Here is an 18,136-nt window from a genome sequence, read left to right as displayed (position 1 = left end):
AGTATTGGAGCTTCAGCTTCAGCATCAGTCCTTCCAATAAACATTCAGGACTGTTTTTCTTTTTATTGGTTTGATCTCCTTGCAGTCCTAGGGACTGTCAAGAGTCTTCTCCAACACCACAGTTCAAAAGCATCAATTCTTCAGTGCTCAGCTTTCTTTATGGTTCAACTCTCACATCCATACATGACCACTGGAAAAACCATAGCCTTGACTAGACAGACCTTTGTTGGCAAAGTATTGTCTCTGCTTTTTAGTATGCTGTCTAGGTTGGAAATGGCTTTTCCTCCAAGGAGAAAGCATCTTTTAATTTCATGGCTGCAGTCACCATCTGCAGTGATTTTGGAGCCCAAGAAAATAAACTCTGTCATTGTTTCCCCAAGAAAATAAACTGTCATTGTTTCCCTGTCTATTTGCCGTGAAGTGATAGAATGGGATGCCATGATCTTGGTTTTTTGAGTGTTGAGTTTTAAGCCTGCTTTTTTGCTCTCCTCTTTCACCTTCATCAAGAGGCTCTTTAGTTCCTCTTTGCTTTCTGCCATAAGGGTGGTGTCATCTGCATATCTGAGGTTATTGATATTTCTCTCGGCAGTCTTGATTCCAGGTTGTACTTCATCCAGCCCGGCATTTCACATGATGTACTCTGCATATTAGTTAAATAAGCAGGGTGACAATACACAGCCTTCATGTACTCCTTTCCCTGTTTGGAACCAGTCTGTTTTTCCATGTCTGGTTCTAATTGTTGCTTCTTGACCTGCATACAGATTTCTCAGGAGGCAGGTAAGGTGGTCTGGTATTCAAATCTCTTTAAGACTTTTCCACAGTTTGTTGTGATCCACACAGTCAAAGGCTTTGGCATAGTCAATCAAGCAGATGTTTTTCTGGAACTGCTTTTTCTATGATCCAGCGGATGTTGGCAATTTGATCTCTGGTTCCTCTGCCTTTTCTAAATCCAGCTTGAACACCTGGAAGTTCTTGGTTCACATACCTTTGAAGCCTCACCTGGAGAATCAGCAGCCTGGATATCAACAAGCCAAACAAAAGCAAACACTGCAGAGAGTGTGGTGCAGCCAGTGCAACATGTTCAAGCAAGAGGAACCAAAGGCATACCAAGTTTCACAGACTTTGGCTAACAAGCAGATTCCTAGAATTACCACTGGAGGAAGAGGATGTCATCTTGGTGGATATCATGAATTCAGAGTGAGTACTCGGTATGACACTGAAAGGTTTGATGAGTAAGGAACAGATCGTTTAAATACTTCAGAAGATATCATCACTAAATAATTTCTATTGAAATCTTGTCCCCATGGGGTATATATCAATGTCATATTGATCCTATTGGGAATGGCTACATAATTTGTGGGGGTGCCTAGTGCAAAATGAAAATGAGGGGCCTCCTGTTCTAAAATTATTAAGAATTTCCAGGGCTTCCCTGACATCTCAGTGGTAAAGAATCCACCTGCCAGTGCAGGAGACGATCCGGGAAGATTGTACATGCCTCAGAGCAACTAAGCCCATGAGCCACCTGTGCTCTGGAGTCGGGGAACTGCACCTACTGAATCCTGCTTGTTCTAGAGCCCATGCTCTGCAATAAGCCTCTGCAATGAGAAGCCTGTACATGGCAACTAGAGAGTGGCCCCCTCTCATTACTAGAGAAAAGCCCACACAGCAACGAAGACCCAGCACAGCCAAAAATCAATCAATCAATACATAAATAAAATAATAAAAGAAAAGAATTTCCAGATGGCTACATGCCCATGAAGCTGACCCTGGCCCTATTAAAGAGAATGCAAGTTGTAAGTTTTGTCTTCTACAGAATGAAAAAAATGCTTGAAAATGTCAAGTGATATATTTTTAGTGGAATAATATTTTTACCACATGGAGTATAAAGCAGTCACTGGCTTAATTACTCTCAAGATGAATTACAGTTGAGGGTTAGGATCACCTTAACCGATGAACAACTGTCATGTCACTGGCTTAACAGTTTTAAAAAACATTTTAGAAAAGCTTCTGAAAACCCCCTGACAACAACTGAAGAGACCCAGTAGAGATCCTGAATATTGGGATGGTAATTTGACCCAGATCCATGCCTTTTATTCTTTTTGATAGCTAGCTGTCATCTAGACTCTCATTCCACATTAAAAGAAATTTTCCCCATAGGACTGATCATCATGCAGACATCCTGGACTTAGAAGTGGATGCAATAATGTGGCTCTTTGTTATCTTTCCTTCGGGGAAGAGAATGAACATGTTTTTGCTTAGAAATGAAAGAGCTTATTTAATCAAATAGTTTTAAAAATTATGAAACATTTTAGATACCAAGTATAGACTCTATAAAGAATACAGAACACCTACATAGCCTCTTCCCAGCTCTTTAGAAACAAAATATTAAAAATATAATTGAAGCCATTTTCTCTCCTCCCACAAATGTAACTGTGAGAACCACAGAACTTAACAGCTCTGTTCAAACCCTTGCACTAGAGACCTGATTAAACACTAGCATCATTTTTTAGCAACTTAAGGTTGTGTCCCTAGGATGACCTGGGCTCCCACTAAACCCCATTAAAATGCCTGACTGAGGAAGTGCGATGGCTGCCAGGAGAATTTACTGTTTGATCAAGCCAAGACCTGATGTTAGGCTGCTGATCTCTCTTGGAGAGAGAAAAGACTCACAGTTGTGAATCTGTATCTCTACAACTTAGAAGTGTCCTTCTCAAGGCCTGAGAGCCATTCCTTTGAAATGTAATCATCAAGAAGAACAGGGTCTCTGCCTCCCAATCTCTGTGGGAGGGAAAAATCCTAACCTTGAAAATTGCCAGCTAGCAGATACTGCTGGTCTAATCACAATGACACTGACCGATGCTTTGTGATTTTTCAGTTGTCTGACTCTAATGAGTCCAGCTCTCCCTGCTCCCTCATTCTCCCTTTAAAACCCTTAATCACTTCTGCAAAAATCAGAATGGAGCTCAGCCCTTTCCCCTACTGCCAGTGGTTTCTGAATAACATCTGTTTTCACTGCTTTAACTAAAGGCTGTCTGTGTTTATCTTTGAGAACTGCCATTCCAATTTTTCTGTGTATCATTCTGCTACATTTTTTAAAAAAGCAGACATGTATCTATTAATAAAAAATATATTGTGCTGCCTATTTTTAAAATCAAATAAAACCATTCTTTACCTGCCCTTGTTCATTTAACATCATGTTTTCCAGATTTATCCGTATTGTTACATGTGGTCCTACTACATCAGCACTGTGTCCAGGTTGGCAAAAGCATCTCCCTAGGTCCATCCTCCGGAGCCTCTGCCCACCCCTAGGCCTATGGATGGTCAAAGTGGAACAAAAAGCCCCTGCTTTGGTGGCGATGGTGGGAACCGAGCTTGGATGTGCAGGCAGAGATGGCCACCAATGTGGAGTGAAGGGGAAGTAGGGTGGGAAGAGATAAAACGTGGCAGCTTTCTCTGCTTGGAACTCCAGAGTTGTAGATTCTAAATTTGGACTTGACTTTCTGTGTTTACATATGAAATATGTTTATAAACATGCAATATCAAGTCCAAATTTATAATTCTAGCCTTGGTGGCTCAGGTGGTAAAGAATCCTCCTGCAATGCAGGAGACCAGGGTTCGATCCCCGTGTAGAGAAGATCCCCTGGAGAAGGGAATGGCAACCGACTCTAGTATTCTTGCCTGGAGTATTCTATGGACAGAGGATCCTGGTGGGCTACCGTCCATGGGGTCGCAAAGAGTCGAATAGGACTGAGCCACTTTTCACTTTCACTTCCATGTTTATATATGAAATATGTTTATAAAGGTGGGAGCCTAGAACATATCTCCTTTACTGTTTAGCTTAAAAAAAACCAACTTTTAAAGCATTCAGACATAAAGTATGTGGCCTCCACTTGTACTTTTGACCGCTCCACCTGTGGCCTTTCCCCTCCACTCCTCCCTCCACTACTTAAAACTGTCAAATATGACTTTAAGCAGGACGCTAAGACGCAAAGAAGACGCTAACTGGACGCCAAAAAGGGACGCTCATAAGGGCCTCTTACTAGGACCCAAGCTCTCGCCAAACCCCGCCCACTGCGTCCGGCCCCGGGCCCGCGGCATCCTGGGACGTGTAGTCTTAGGCAGGGCAGCGGCTCTCCAAGTCTCCTCCTCCAAGCTGCCTTTCGCCCTCGGGACGTCGTGACGTCGCCTTCTTCCCATCCCTCGCCTCCTCCCCATCCCTCGCCTCCTCCCTCTTCCTTTCCCTCTCCAGAAGCTTGGTCCAGACTTCCGAGGACCTTTTACGACGTTGGGTATGAGTCGGTCTCGGCGCCGGGTCCACTTTTCGGCAAAGTGACGTGGACGTCAACAGCAATGGCGGAAGGAGAAGAGGTCCTGCCACTGCCGACGTCGGGCGACGAAAGCTGGTGAGTAGAAGCCCTAGGCTGCTTCGCACTGCCCTTCTTTTCTGCGTTGTCACCATCCTGCCCGTCCCCGCGGCCCCGGCAGGCGCCGGCATGGAACGGGAAGACCGGTGCTCGAAGCCCGGAGCCCTGCCCCGCCCCCTCTGCCGGCCGGGTTCCCCTCTGCCAGCACGGTCCTGCCCTGGGGGCTAAAGCCAGGCTCGGGGAGAGAGGGGTCTCGTCCAGGTGCTGGGCCTCAGTTCGGCTTTCCAGCTTCATCCGCCGGCTTCCAAAACATGCTGGAGAAGGGTGGCTTCGGGGCTGGGTTTGCCCGCAGTCCCTGGCCCGGGGAGTCAGAGTAGGCTGCTGGTTAGGAAGGAAGTTTCGCGGACGCGGATCTCAGGCACTGGAATACTATTTGAAGAACAGACCACTTGAAATGACTGCCGTAGCCTTTGCCTGAGGGTTCAGAGGTTGAGCGATACACCTAGGGATGACTCCCTCCCACGTAACTGAGACATTTTTAGTCCTAGTTTTCATTTCTCATTTCGCGTTCCAGCAGTTTCCACCTTTCGTCTCTTTCACACATCTTTTTCCTTCCTGCTATTTTGCTCACAACTCGATTTCAGAGCTTTGGATGCGACGTAGGACACCGCTGTTGCTGTCCTCAAGCCTTTGAGCGCTTACCTGATTTACAGTCAGGGTTGTGGGGAGGACTTCTGACAATTTTTGGTAGGCTTTAGTCACCTATTTGTTAATCTCTGGGGAAATCTATTTTTGAAATAGTTGATCTTCACAGTACACTTTTAGGAATAACATCATTTAAAAAATGGAACCTTTAGAGGCTTATCGAATTTTTACAATTGATCTAAGTGCATTGACCACAGGTATTAGATAGTTTTGAATTTGCCTGTTCATCATATATGTACAGCTCACTAGCACTCTATTTGTCTAATAATAATGATCCAGGACATTTGTAGACATGGAGTTTAATCCCTCTGAAAGAAATGGAAATCGTTGAAAGGGATAGATAATATAGTAACAGTAATTGAGAAATTCAGCTCTCACTTAGCAGACATCAGGCATCACCTTATCATCAATATATGTACTATTGATGTGCAAGGTGTAAAATAAAACTTACCTAGATGTACTTTTTTTTTTCTCTCAATTGACTTACCTTGGAGTTGGGGAGCTGTAATGGGTACACTCGGTAAGAAGATAAAATTGCCCTAGTTGTTTGGACGTATTAATAAAAGTGTTGTGAAAGTTCTGGGAGACAGAAACCACGTCCACTTGGAGTCATTGGGGAAAGCTGTATGGGGGTGGGGGTGTTTGAATTAGGCCTTGAAGAATGAGTAGGATTTAGACCAGTGCTGTCCAATAGAAATGCAGTGTGAACCACATAGTCATTTAAAACTTTCTAGTAGCCATGCTAAAAACTAAAAATAAACAGGTGAAAATAATTTTAATTATGTATCTTCTTTAGTTGAATATATCCAAAACCTTTCAACATGTAAGCATTGTTAAAAAACAAACAATACTTTCACATCTTTTTTGTACCAGGTCTTCAAAATTCGATGTGTATTTTACACTTACTGTTCATCTCAGTCCAGTCTAGCCATGTTTCAAATGTTAAATAGCCACTGTGGCTGGCAGCTAAGGTGCAGGGTCAGATTAACAGAGCAGAAAGGTCTGTGGATGAAGTAATAGCATGAGCAAGGACATAGACAAGAAAATTGATGATTTGTTTGGAGAGTAATGACTAGAATGTCATAAAGTTGGCCATTTTGGAAGAGTGAATTTGTTGTAGTGTAAACTGGCTGTCATCAACTGATTGAAGCCCAGGAGGGAAAGTATTTCTAGAGAAAAGGTGTCTTTGAGGAGCTCTTAGGTTGGGAGGATTGTGAACTTGTGTCTGGTTCAGAGGGGCAAGGACCGTGGAGTGAATGGTTGCCGGTGGTAGCATTCGTTCTCTTGTAGCGTTGCTGTTGTTTCTTTGGTGAGGCTTCCTGTTTCTGCTCTTTTTATTTTCATGAGTGGAAGAACCCTGAATGTTCTCTTGATTTTTATTCTCCCTCCATTCTCTTCTAATCTTTATCCTTTTACTCTGCTCACTCCAATCACTGGTCCCCTAGAAGTGAATTTAAATAGAGTCAGAAAAGACGTTCGCATTTGGAGCCACAAGTTCAGTAAAGCCTCTGTCCTTATGGTGCTTCTTGTATACACTGGAGCAGCTTTATTCTTTTCTAAAAAAATGCTGTGACATATTTATTGTAATCTTTTGAGATAGAAAATTTTCTGAAATGTGTTAAACATCTCGTTGTGTAACTGAACTCATCTTAATGATTTAGGGTCATTCAGTTTACAAATGTGAGTGTATAAGAATAAAACTAGGTCCCTGTCCTTAAGGAATTTGTGGTCTAGTTAGAGGAGGCAGGTTTAAGAACATCATTTACTGTTATACTTCTGTAATACATTGAGACCTTTAAGGCCTATCTAGGCAAAAAGGGTAGACTATTGCTGTTTAAATGCCGCCCCCCCCCCCCCCCATAGCCATCCCTTTTTGAGTTTGCTTTTCATTAGTTTTTCCTGTTTGCTTTCTTTGTTGTCAGTGGTATCTCACTCTTTGATCCTGATCTGTGAAACTCGGTAGCTGAACTTGTTAAATTATCTGTTCATTTGTAAAGAGGCTCAGGATGGGGCCTGAAGAACTTGAGAGTTCTGGATCAGTGCTTTTCAGAATTTAAATGTGCATTGGGATTACCTGGAGAGCTTGTTAAAATTCAGATTCTGATTCAGTAAATTTGCTTGGGACCTGAAATTCCATATTTCTGACTGACCAGCTACTGGGTGATGGCGTTTCTGGTGCATAGTTCTAAGTGATATATATCTCCAATGAGTTGGTCAGGGGAATTTTTCTCTTTACTATGTTATATTGTATCATCTGACACATTATACTGTATATATTACATAATTATACTTTAGTTTTAATCTGGTTACATGTTTTATCACTGTTCTGTATTTTCTTTCTTTCTTTATCGTTGCTTTGGGAGAACTTTGTCTAGTTGTGGCAGGCGGGCACTACTCTTTGTTGTGGTGCTTGGCCTTCTCATCGCGGTGACTTCTCTTGTTGCAGAGCACCGGCTCTAGGTGCTTGGGGTTCTTGGGCTTAGTTGCTCTGTGTTATGTGAAATCTTCTTGGACCAGGGACCGAACCCATGTCCCCTGCATTGGCAGATGGATTCTTATCCACGACAAAACCAGGGAAGTCCTGTTACTGTTCTTTAGATTGTGAACTTCTCAAGGGCAGTGCTGATGGCAGGTGGCTCAAATGTTTATTGTCTGAATGGAGATACAGATTTTTGTAAAATCATGTGCAGTAATATACCAAGATGTCATTTCATATAAATTTTCTGACTCCAGTGTTTTTGTAAGCTGCGTAATTGTTTGCTGGTGTAGAACTCATTTTTTAATGGAAATCTAGGGTTATCAGAGTGAGAAGGCAATGGCACTCCACTCCAGTACTCTTGCCTGGAGAATCCCATGGATGGAGGAGCCTGGTGGGCTGCAGTCCATGGGGTCGCTAAGAGTCGGACTTCACTTTCACTTTTCACTTTCATGCATTGGAGAAGGAAATGGCAACCCGCTCCAGTGTTTTTGCCTGGAGAATCCCAGGGACAGGGGAGCCTGATGAGCTGCCGTCTCTGGGGTTGCACAGAGTCGGACACGACTGAAGCGACTTAGCAGCAGCAGCAGCAGCAGCAGCAGGGTTATCAGAAACTGCCTCAGCTCTCAAACTTTCTGAAATTGCAGCCATATAAACTCAGAGAGCATGGAGAAGTCCTTGTAAAATTGTTTACAGTTTGAAATGACTTAAATTTAATTAAATAATATAAGCTACAGATTTGAAAATAAAAGAAGTATTAAATGATTGTAGTTCAGTGATTGGTCATTCTTCTTCTGGGTATTGAAGAAAGGTTTGCGATTGTGGCTTTCATTTTCTGATGCTTTCTTTCTGAAATAACTCCTTAAAATCTAAAGTCTTGATTAAAAATATTTGTTTTGGTAAACACATCGTGCAACAACTGTTGGTATTTTGAGTTTGCTAAGTTAAAATTTTTTGTACAGTTTTTCTTAAATTGTTGCTAAACTTTTGTTAAAATTTTAGAAATATCAGTTTCATTAAGAGGCTTCTATTGTCAATTTAAGGTGTGAATAGGAATTGTTTTGAGAATAATGAGGTCTTTTTCAAAGTTTTGTGCACTTTGTAAATAGTATTCTGTGCTTTCCATTTCATAAGCATAGAGATAGAGATTTAAATTATCACTCAGGAATTAGGTGTTAGCAATTTCAGAATGATATAATCAATGAAGAAATACATTTAATATGAAAGAGAATGAAACCTGTTGCTTAGAATATTGATAGCTTGTAAGTTCTGGGAAGACTAGATATTATCTTACATAAAATGAAGAGAAAGTGAACCATATTGGTTTGAATTAGGAGTTTTTAAGTTGACAACTGTTTCATTTTGTGAGGGCAGACAGAAGTTATGAAGACTTATTTTGTTTATGCTATTTATATAAATGTTAGTATAATTCGGGTTTTATTGGTTTTGGAGGTAATTCCTAAATAAGAATTCACTTGTTCCTTGTTTCTCTGGATGTTTTAATATCCACAGGTAAGAGTTAGTAATTGGTTTTGCATGCTAAAGAAATGCATTTAGTTAATTTATTTCCATATATTTGTGCTCACTGCTAGGAGTACATCCCTATCTAAGTACAGTGAGGCAATTCAGGTAATTCTGCACTAATGAAGTGTACTCCGACACACAGCCAGCTCATGAGTAGGTGTCTTCTGAGCAGAATTGATAAAGTATGCCTGACAAGTCATTTCTGCTGCTTATGGTGAAATGTGGATTCTACTTGGTATAAATCAAAGGCAGTCCAGTCCTCCCACACCATGCATTAAAAAGCAAAATAGAGGTTAGCAAAGCTTTCTTAATTCATTCAGCTAACATTAACTAAATACTGGTTATATTCAAGCTGCCATGTAGTGTTTAAAAAAAAATTGAAACATTTAAAACCAGAACTGTGCATTGTTCTGATTTGCTTTGGCACTTCAATTTTTTCATCATTTAAAGAGGCAGTGCTTGAAGTGACTTATTTAGATATTGAGAATTACATACAGAAAGCAAATCAGCGCCATATATTAAGTTCATAAGGGCAAATTGTTGTTTGTTGGGAATGCAAGAGCAGTAAGAACCAGTTAAAAGAAAACCTATTTCCTGAGATTTAATGTACATTTATTTTTAAGGGTCTGTCTCACCTTTTTCACCTGAGTTGAGAAAACGATGACTAATTAAATAATTTGTTTCACATCTTCCTTCTTCTTGAAGATTAAAGGAATTTTTTCTTGTCTTTAAGCTGACATAGCATCTTGTTGGTGTTTTCATTCCAAACCGAATGCTGTAATGTGTGCTTTCCTTACTTTAAAGCAGTTGTTAACGTAAAACTAGTTGCTGTGGTGGTCTTTAATGACTTTAGTAAGAAGAAAACATATAAGAAAATACTGTATGTTTGCATAGAACTTTAGCCTTTGTATAATGCTTATATTTACTATCTCATTTTAGCTCTTAGAACAATTCTATGAGAAAGGGAAATTATGAGTTATTGTCCTTTCCTTGTTAGGGTTGAGAAGATAGGCATAGGGAGTTTAGACAGTAGACCCAGTTAGTGGAAAATCTGGGACTTAAACTCATGACTCTCTAAGTCTTTCTTTCTAAAGTTGATTGCATACACCGTGTATAGTTCGCAGATACTTTAACAGACAGACAGAGAGAACCCAGTTAAAAATATGCTAATCTTAGATTCAATCACCCATGTGTTCTGAACCTACGGTATTTAAAGATGTGCTTTGTTGACCACATGTGTGCATTATCTGTGGAACCGATAAGGCTCTAAGGATATGCACAGGCTGTGTGCCACATTGCCTTTCCTGCATCCACAAGAAGGGGTAGTTCATGATTGTTGTGGTGGGATGGGATACAGAGCGTTATATACTATAACTTCATGTCTCTTTGGTTTTCATAATCTGTTCTCATGCCTCTTGCCAAAAATCACTTAGTTTTTTTATGTTTTGATACTCTGGTTACAAATATCTAGATTATATATCTAATATTTTATATATTTAACTAAATGTATTTATGTAATTATATATTAAGTATATGTGAATATATAAGTAATGTATATGTATCTATATCATTTGGAAATGAAATTATAATTTACTTTGATTTACTTATTTAGTCTGTGAGAACGCAATAGTGATATTTAATTAGAACATATAAATAATTATAGTTTTAATTACTATCACCTCAGTAATTTTTTCGTTGTTTATATTCAGTGATGTTAGGGAAATAAGAAACTTCCTTTTAAAATAGCTTCCTTATGGAAGCTGTCACTTCCTTGTGGAAGGGTCACTGTCCCCTTTAAATAGTTTCTAGTCTCTGTTTTGAGGTATAAAAGTGACACATAGAAGGATGTATTCATCTTATGAGCAGTTGAATACCAAACATTCTTGAACTTACTTTGTAGATTCCATTTAGATCTAACCACTGACATGAAAATAAATTGAGTTCCATTTTTGTTGAATAAGTTACCACTGATAGATGGAATTCAGGTTAAAAAAATAAATCCATTATGTGTTTCTTTGCCCATCTCTGATCTCCATTGGTAAAATATCTTTGGGAAGACCTGCCTAAATGTTGCAAAATATTGTCATGTCATTTGCAATAACTGTTCCTTTATCTTCCAAAATAGTAGTTGCATGAAAAGAAATATTGGTAGTCTTTCTTTTCTCATTCCAGTTTTTTTTCTTTTTATTTATTTTTTAATTGAAGGAGAATTGCTTTACAGAATTTTGTTGTTTTCTGTCAGACCTCAGCATGAATCATCCATTGGTATCATATATCCCCTCCCTTTTGAACTGCCTCCCATCTCCCTCCCCATCCTACTCCTCTAGGTTGATGTGGAACCCTTGTTTGGGTTTCCTGAGACATACAGCAAATTCCCATTGGCTCTCTGTTTTACATATGGTAATGTAAGTTTCCATGTTACACTCTCCATATATCTCACCCTCTCCTGTTTCCCCATGTCCATAAGTCTATTCTCTGTGTCTGTTTGTCCATTGCTGCCCTGTGAATAAATTCTTCAGTACCATTTTTCTAGGTTCTGTATATCTGCATTAGTATACGATATTTATCGTTCTCTTTCTGACCTACTTCACCCTGTATAATAGGCTTTAGGTTTATCCACCTCATTAGAACTGACTCAAATGTGTTCCTTTTTATGGCTGAGTAATATTCCATTGTGTATATGTACCACAATTTCTTTATCCATTCATCTGTTGATGGACATCTAGATTGCTTCCATGTTCTAATTATTGTAAATAGTGCTGCAGTGAGCAGTGGGATACTTGTGTCTTTCTTTCTCTCATTCCAGTTTGAGTAAAGTGGAAATTTGTACTAGAAACAGGTAAGGTGCTGTTTTGTGTTGACTTGTGCTGTTCTCGTGCCCTTCTTTCGCTGAGGCAGAAGAGGTACACTGTTTTCAGTTTCCAGATGAACTAGTGCTTTGGTTGTTGGGTTGGGGAAAGACCGTGATGCATTTCTTTGTGCACTGAATGTGCTAGAAAATTGCCTTATGTGTACAGAAAAAAACAGAGTGTTGGGGACTTTTTGCTTTGAGGAAGCATTGAAGAGGAAAAGGATTTAGAGCACTCTCTAAAGTTAACTTCTCATTAGTAGAGAGAGAGTTCTCCCTTTTGTGAGCCAAGTCTTAAATAGTAAATGCATTGCAACATTACACATACGGTAAAGTTGTAAGTGCTTTTTTCTTTTAGTGCTTGCACAAAAATTCCTGAGTTTATTCTTACCAGAGGAAGGGGCACCATTGGTATACCGTTGGTGCAATTTGATCTACATGGATTACGGGTCAAAAATAAGTGTATGAAAATTTAAAGCATCTGGTCCATTGGTACTGTAGTTAATTTTAGTAGTTTACAGAGCAACACAGTGCTGAAATATTGCAGCTATCGTGTATGCTTGTCCCCTCAAACAAGGAGGACTAGATTTAGTACTTTCTCTACTTGGCAAAGCTCCTAGTTAAATTCTGCAGATGATTACAGTATTTGATAGGGGAATCTCCCGAAACTGCTTTGGCAGATCTGATTCTGATAATAGTTTCACTGTTTCTTCTTTCAAGCTGGTGGAGTGTTGTTTTTTTCCCCTATGTATATTTTAACTAATATACATTTTGTTAAAATACTGTAACAAGTGTGGCTGACTGACAAGAATCCAGATAAATTCAAGATTTCACAATTAACAGATTTTGCTGTCATGGACTGTAAGGTGTCATGGTCATTTCCAAATGTGTCATCATACTATTTGTTCTTGGAATGCTTTGGTAGTTTGAGATTGATGTTTAAAAACATGTTGTATATTATGTATTATGGTCAATTCCATCCATATCTACTGTACAATTGAATCTGTAACAAAGTTCTCTTCTTTTTACTTCTAACAAATGTCACGCAAAATAAGTTCTGACAGATCTTTGGTGCTGATGTCTCATGAGCTGGGCATTAGGAAACCAGAAGTATGATGGCACAAGTGAAGTCTTGCAGCCGCAACTCAGCATGTGCAGCTTGCCACTGTTACACAATTTGCTGGTGCTCACAAGTAGTTAGCTGGCTATTTTTTTAGTTTTAAATAACTGATCAGAAGCTTGTGCCATGTATGCATGGAGAAGCTGGCCTCACATTGCTTAACCTGTGCTCATAGTGGCTTACATTCTAAGCATACCAAAGGACAACTGTAGTACTGCCAGCAGTCAGAGGTTTGAACGATATCCTATGCAGTAGAAATAACATACTTAAGGTGTTTACACAGCAAGTGTTGGCTTTTATTGATTTCCCCAGTAATGCAGTTTTTGTCTTTTTGTTTTAATCAAATAATAATGTATCTTAGATCTTGACCACTTTGGACACAAAACTAATTTTTTTTTTTTTAATTTGTCATTTGGTTTTCTCTAGTTTCTCTGTACTCTGCATTTAAGCTTAGGTGACTATATACATTCTAGGTCCTAAGTGGTTTTTTTTGAACTACTCTACTCTTTTATTTTTAAAATAATAATAGAAAAGGGTTCAATTTTAAAGAATTTTGAAAGCTAGTAAAGTTGACTTTATTTACTTGATAGACTGAGAATTAAGACAACTGGTTTCCAACCTAGAAAATACTCTACTTTAAGTGTTTTAGCAACTTATCTCAGTGTGCTCGGGTGACAGAGTCTATTCTGAGGTTGAATAGGCCATAGGAAATCATACAGGCCATTGGATAAGTTTCTGGGAATGATTGCTTAATTCTAGCGCTACTTCACTTGTATGCTTTCTGTATAAAAAAACCATGCTTCTTGAATGCTTATTTTGTCTTTGAAGATTTAATCTTGACTAAATGAAGAGTGACTTAGTATTCCTACACTCATGTTTGCTCTTGTTCTCTAATTTTAGTTTTTTCCACATTTTACTACTGTTTCATTTGTGCCTCGTGAGTTGTGACACGTGTACCCAGCAGTGGTTCATGTGAGCAGCAACTCACTGTCTGACACTCTTCTTTTGGGGAAACAGTGAATCTTCACTGCCTTTGGAGTCTTGTACAAGACTGAGCAAGGAAGTTGGAAAAGACAAAGTCAGGTAAGGTGTAGTTATTAAGAAGAAATAGAAAGCAGAGAGTGGGAGTGATACTCTAGTAGAAAAGAAGATAATTCATGTGCTCTGTAAATACTCTCCACTCTTTTGATTAGATGGTATCTAATTCTACACCATTTTATAGGTAAAGAAACTGAGTTTGTATCTTAGGTCACACAGCTGTTAAAGGTGTGTGGAATCTGATGTCACGTTTTCTGACTTTAAATTTTATACAATTTTCTCTGTAACACGCTGTCTCTAAGCCATTATATTCATGATTCCTGATGCTTTTGCTGTTGAGCTGCCATGGCAACTGTTTAGGAGTCAGTTTCTTTCTGCTAGTTATTTAACAAGTAGTATCAATTTGAGAAGTTAAAGAGGCAAGGCAAACTCTTTCCCTCGGCAACCCTAAGGTTTATGGTTTGGACCCTTCATAGTGATGTGCTCTCATCACTGAAATGGTAAATGAAGGTTGACACACAAGCTGCCTCTTAAAGCCCTAAATTAAAGAGTCTCTAGACTTTTTCTGTTACTCTTTTATTACATTTTTATTGAGGCAGAGGAACCAGAGATCAAATTGCCAACATCTGCTGGATCATAGAAAAACCAAGAGAGTTCCAGAGAAACATCTATTTCTGCTTTATTGACTATGCCAAAGCCTTGGACTGTGTGGATCACAATAAACTGGAAAATTCTGAAGGAGATGGGAATACCAGACCACCTGAGCTGCCTCTTGAGAAATCTGTATGCAGGTCAGGAAGCAACAGTTAAGAACTGGACATGGAACAACAGACTGGTTCCAAATAGGAAAAGGAGTACGTCAAGGCTGTATATTGTCACCCTGCTTATTTAACTTCTATGCAGAGTACATCATGAGAAACGCTGGGCTGGAGGAAGCACTAGCTGGAATCAAGATTGCCGGGAGAAATATCCATAACCTCAGATATGCAGATGACACCACCCTTATGGCAGAAAGTGAAGAGGAACTAAAAAGCCTCTTGATGAAAGTGAAAGAGGAGAGTAAAAAGTTTTCTTAAAGCTCAACATCCAGAAAATGAAGATCATGGCATCTGGTCCCATCACTTCATGGGAAATAGATGGGGAAACAGTGGAAACAGTGTCAAACTTTATTTTTTGGGCTCCAAAATCACTGCAGATGGTGATTGCAGCCATGAAATTAAAAGACGCTTACTCTTTCGAAGGAAAGTTATGATCAACCTAGATAGCATATTGAAAAGCAGAGACATTACTTTGCCGACTAAGGTCTGTCTAGCCAAGGCTATGGTTTTTCCAGTGGTCATGTATGGATGTGAGAGTTAGACTGTGAAGAAAGCTGAGCACCGAAGAATTGAACTGTGGTGTTGCAGAAGACTCTTGAGAGTCCCTTGGACTGCAAGGAGATCCAACCAGTCCATCCTAAAGGAGATCAGCCCTGGGTGTTCACTGGAAGGACTGATGCTGAAGCTGAAACTCTAGTACTTTGGCCACCTCATGCGAAGAGTTGACTCATTGGAAAAGACTCTGATGCTGGGAGGGATTGGGGGCAGGAGGAGAAGGGGACAACAGAGGATGAGATGGCTGGGTGGCATCACCGACTTGATGGACGTGACTCTGAGTGAACTCCGGGAGTTGGTGATGGACAGGGAGGCCTCGGGTGCTGCAATTCATGGGGTTGCAAAGAGTCAGACACGACTGAGCAACTGAACTGAAACTTTTTCTGTTACTCTTTTATTACATTTTTATTGAGATGTAATTTATGAATCGTATTTAAATACATATTTCAAGTGTACAGTTCAATGGTTTTAGTGTATTTCCAGAGTTAAGCAATCATCACCCATGGTCTAAGTTTAGAGAATTTTCATTACCCCCAAAGAAACCCCATACACATTAGTATTCCTCTTACTCCCCTGTCACTTCAGGTCCTAATGATCAACCTTCTGTATGTATACATTTGCTAGTTTAGATATTTCATGTAAATGAAATCTTGTATGTGTGGCCTTTGTGTCTGTTTTCTTTCACTGAGCATAATTCTCAAGGTTCATGCATGCGTTGATGTTGTCAGCACTTCATTCCTTTTTATTGCTTAGTATTCCATTGTATGAAAACACATTTATTCATAAGATGATGATGTTTCTACTTTTCGGCTTTTATCAATAATACATATATTTAAGTACTACTTTTTGGCTATTATGAACAATACGTAGAACTAATGTTACAGATATTTTTTAAAAGTTTTTTGTTGTTGCCTTTTTTAATGTGGTAAAACATACATAACATAAAACTCACCATTTTAACAGGTACAATGAAGTGACATTAAGTACATTACAGTGTTGTGCAGCCATCATCATCCCAAACAAGAACCCTCTACCCAGTAAGCAATAGTTCCCCGTTGCCCCCTACCTCAGGCCTCTGGTAACCTCTGTTCTACTTTCTGCCTCTCTGAATTTCCCTGTTTTAGGTACCTTACGTGAGTGGAGTCATACACTGTTTGCCCTTTTGTGACTTCTTCCTCCCCACCCCCTTATCATTTGTCTTCAGAGTTTATTCATCTTGTAGCATGTGTCAGAATTTCCTTCCTTTTTAAGACTGATTAACATTTCGTTGTCTATATATACCACATTTTACTCATCCATTCATACATTGATGATGATTTGGGTTGTTTCCACTTTTTGGTGTTGTGAATAATATTTCTGTGAATATGGATGTACAAATTCCTGTTTTAGTTCTTTCAGTTCTTTTGGGTATATCCCTCTGAAGTGGAATTGCTAGGTTATATGGTAATTCTCTTTAACTTTTTAAAGAACCGCCAAACTTTCCCACAGTTGACTGCACCATTTTGTGTCATTTCCACTAGCAATGCTCAAGAATTCTAATTTCTCCGTATTCTTGCCCTCCTCCCTTTTTTTGGATATTAGCTCTTCTAGCAGATGTGTTGCATAGTGTCTTCTTGTGATTTATGTACGAGTTTTTGGTGTACGTGTTGTGTTCTCTTCGGTATACTGCAAACCTAGGAGTAGAACTGCCGGGTCGTGTTTCTAATTGTGAGGGGCTATACTTCTAACCATTCAGTTTGTGAGAAGTGCCTCTGACTACCCGCAGTGGAGCATTTTCTGGTTTCTTGCTTACGGTTGTTTTTCTGGAAGCACATTTTGGCTGTGCTGGGTCTTCATTGCTGCGCTCGGGCTTTTCTGCAGCTGTGGTCTGTGGCCTTCTCCTTGTGGTAGCTTCTCTTGCTGCAGACCCCAGCACTAGCGTGCACAGGCTCAGGACTTGTGACTTTTGGGTTCTAGAGCACTGGGTTGGTTGCTCCAGGGCATGTGGGATCTTGCCAGACCAGGGGCTGACCTGTGTCTCCTGCATTGACAGATGAGTTCTTAACCACTGGACCACCAAGGAAGTCCCTTGTTGTGGTTTGATTTTTTCAGTTTCCCTAATGGCTAATGATGACGTGTGCCTCTCGGGTGCTTATTGGTTCATTGTGTATTGGTTGTTTTTTTTTTTTTTTTTTTTGGAGAAAGAAAAGTCGTCAGATATGTTGGGAACGTCAAATCAAGGTAAAGATTTGATCATTCGAAGTAACATAGGGAGAGTGGTCCCCCTGGAGTTGTGGGCATTAGAGAAGGAAGAGGGATAATTGGGTGTGTAAGAGGAGGAGGTGAGTGGGAGATGAGGGAGACGTGGTCACATGTGTTGTCAAGAATACTTTCAGAAAGCTTTGCTGGGACAGGAACAACCAGGAGTGTGGAAGGACAGGAAAGTTTGGAGGAGTTTTTGTGCTTGTTATTGATGTTATTGTTTCTAATAGCAATCTTTGAGCATGTTGGCTCAGAGGAAAGAGCAATAGCAAAAGAGAAGTGGAAGAGAGTGGGTAACATGGCTCCAGGAGAGTCAGCGTAGTGGGGTGCCATGGGGGGCGCGGTCAGGGAGATAAGACTCACTGGAGGAATTTTGTTAGACTTTATTTAAGTTTCAAAAATATATCATTGATAGATCATCGACAGTGTACTGGAGTGGGTTGCCAT

The 18,136-nt window shown here is 39.9% G+C and overlaps 1 protein-coding gene across 2 annotated transcripts in view; it reads left to right on the top strand.

The window, feature by feature from the left end:
- The first annotated feature begins 4,274 nt into the window (after positions 1-4,274).
- The window catches only part of TBC1D23 (TBC1 domain family member 23), a 53,290-nt gene continuing 39,428 nt past the window's right edge, over positions 4,275-18,136 (top strand). The window contains exon 1 of one of the 2 annotated variants that reach the window (XM_040225993.1): positions 4,275-4,403. In XM_040225993.1, coding sequence (XP_040081927.1) covers positions 4,351-4,403 — 53 coding nt within the window. In that variant the 5' untranslated portion in view covers positions 4,275-4,350. The remainder of the gene's footprint in view (positions 4,404-18,136) is intronic. The other variant, XM_040225986.1, reaches the window with a different exon arrangement.

The sequence above is a fragment of the Oryx dammah genome, unplaced genomic scaffold (assembly GCF_014754425.2).
Source record: "Oryx dammah isolate SB20612 unplaced genomic scaffold, SCBI_Odam_1.1 HiC_scaffold_2, whole genome shotgun sequence".
In the NCBI taxonomy this organism is placed as follows: Eukaryota; Metazoa; Chordata; class Mammalia; order Artiodactyla; family Bovidae; genus Oryx; species Oryx dammah.
The sequence above is the reverse complement of the archived record's forward strand: the minus strand, read 5'-3'. Positions and strand labels throughout refer to the sequence as shown.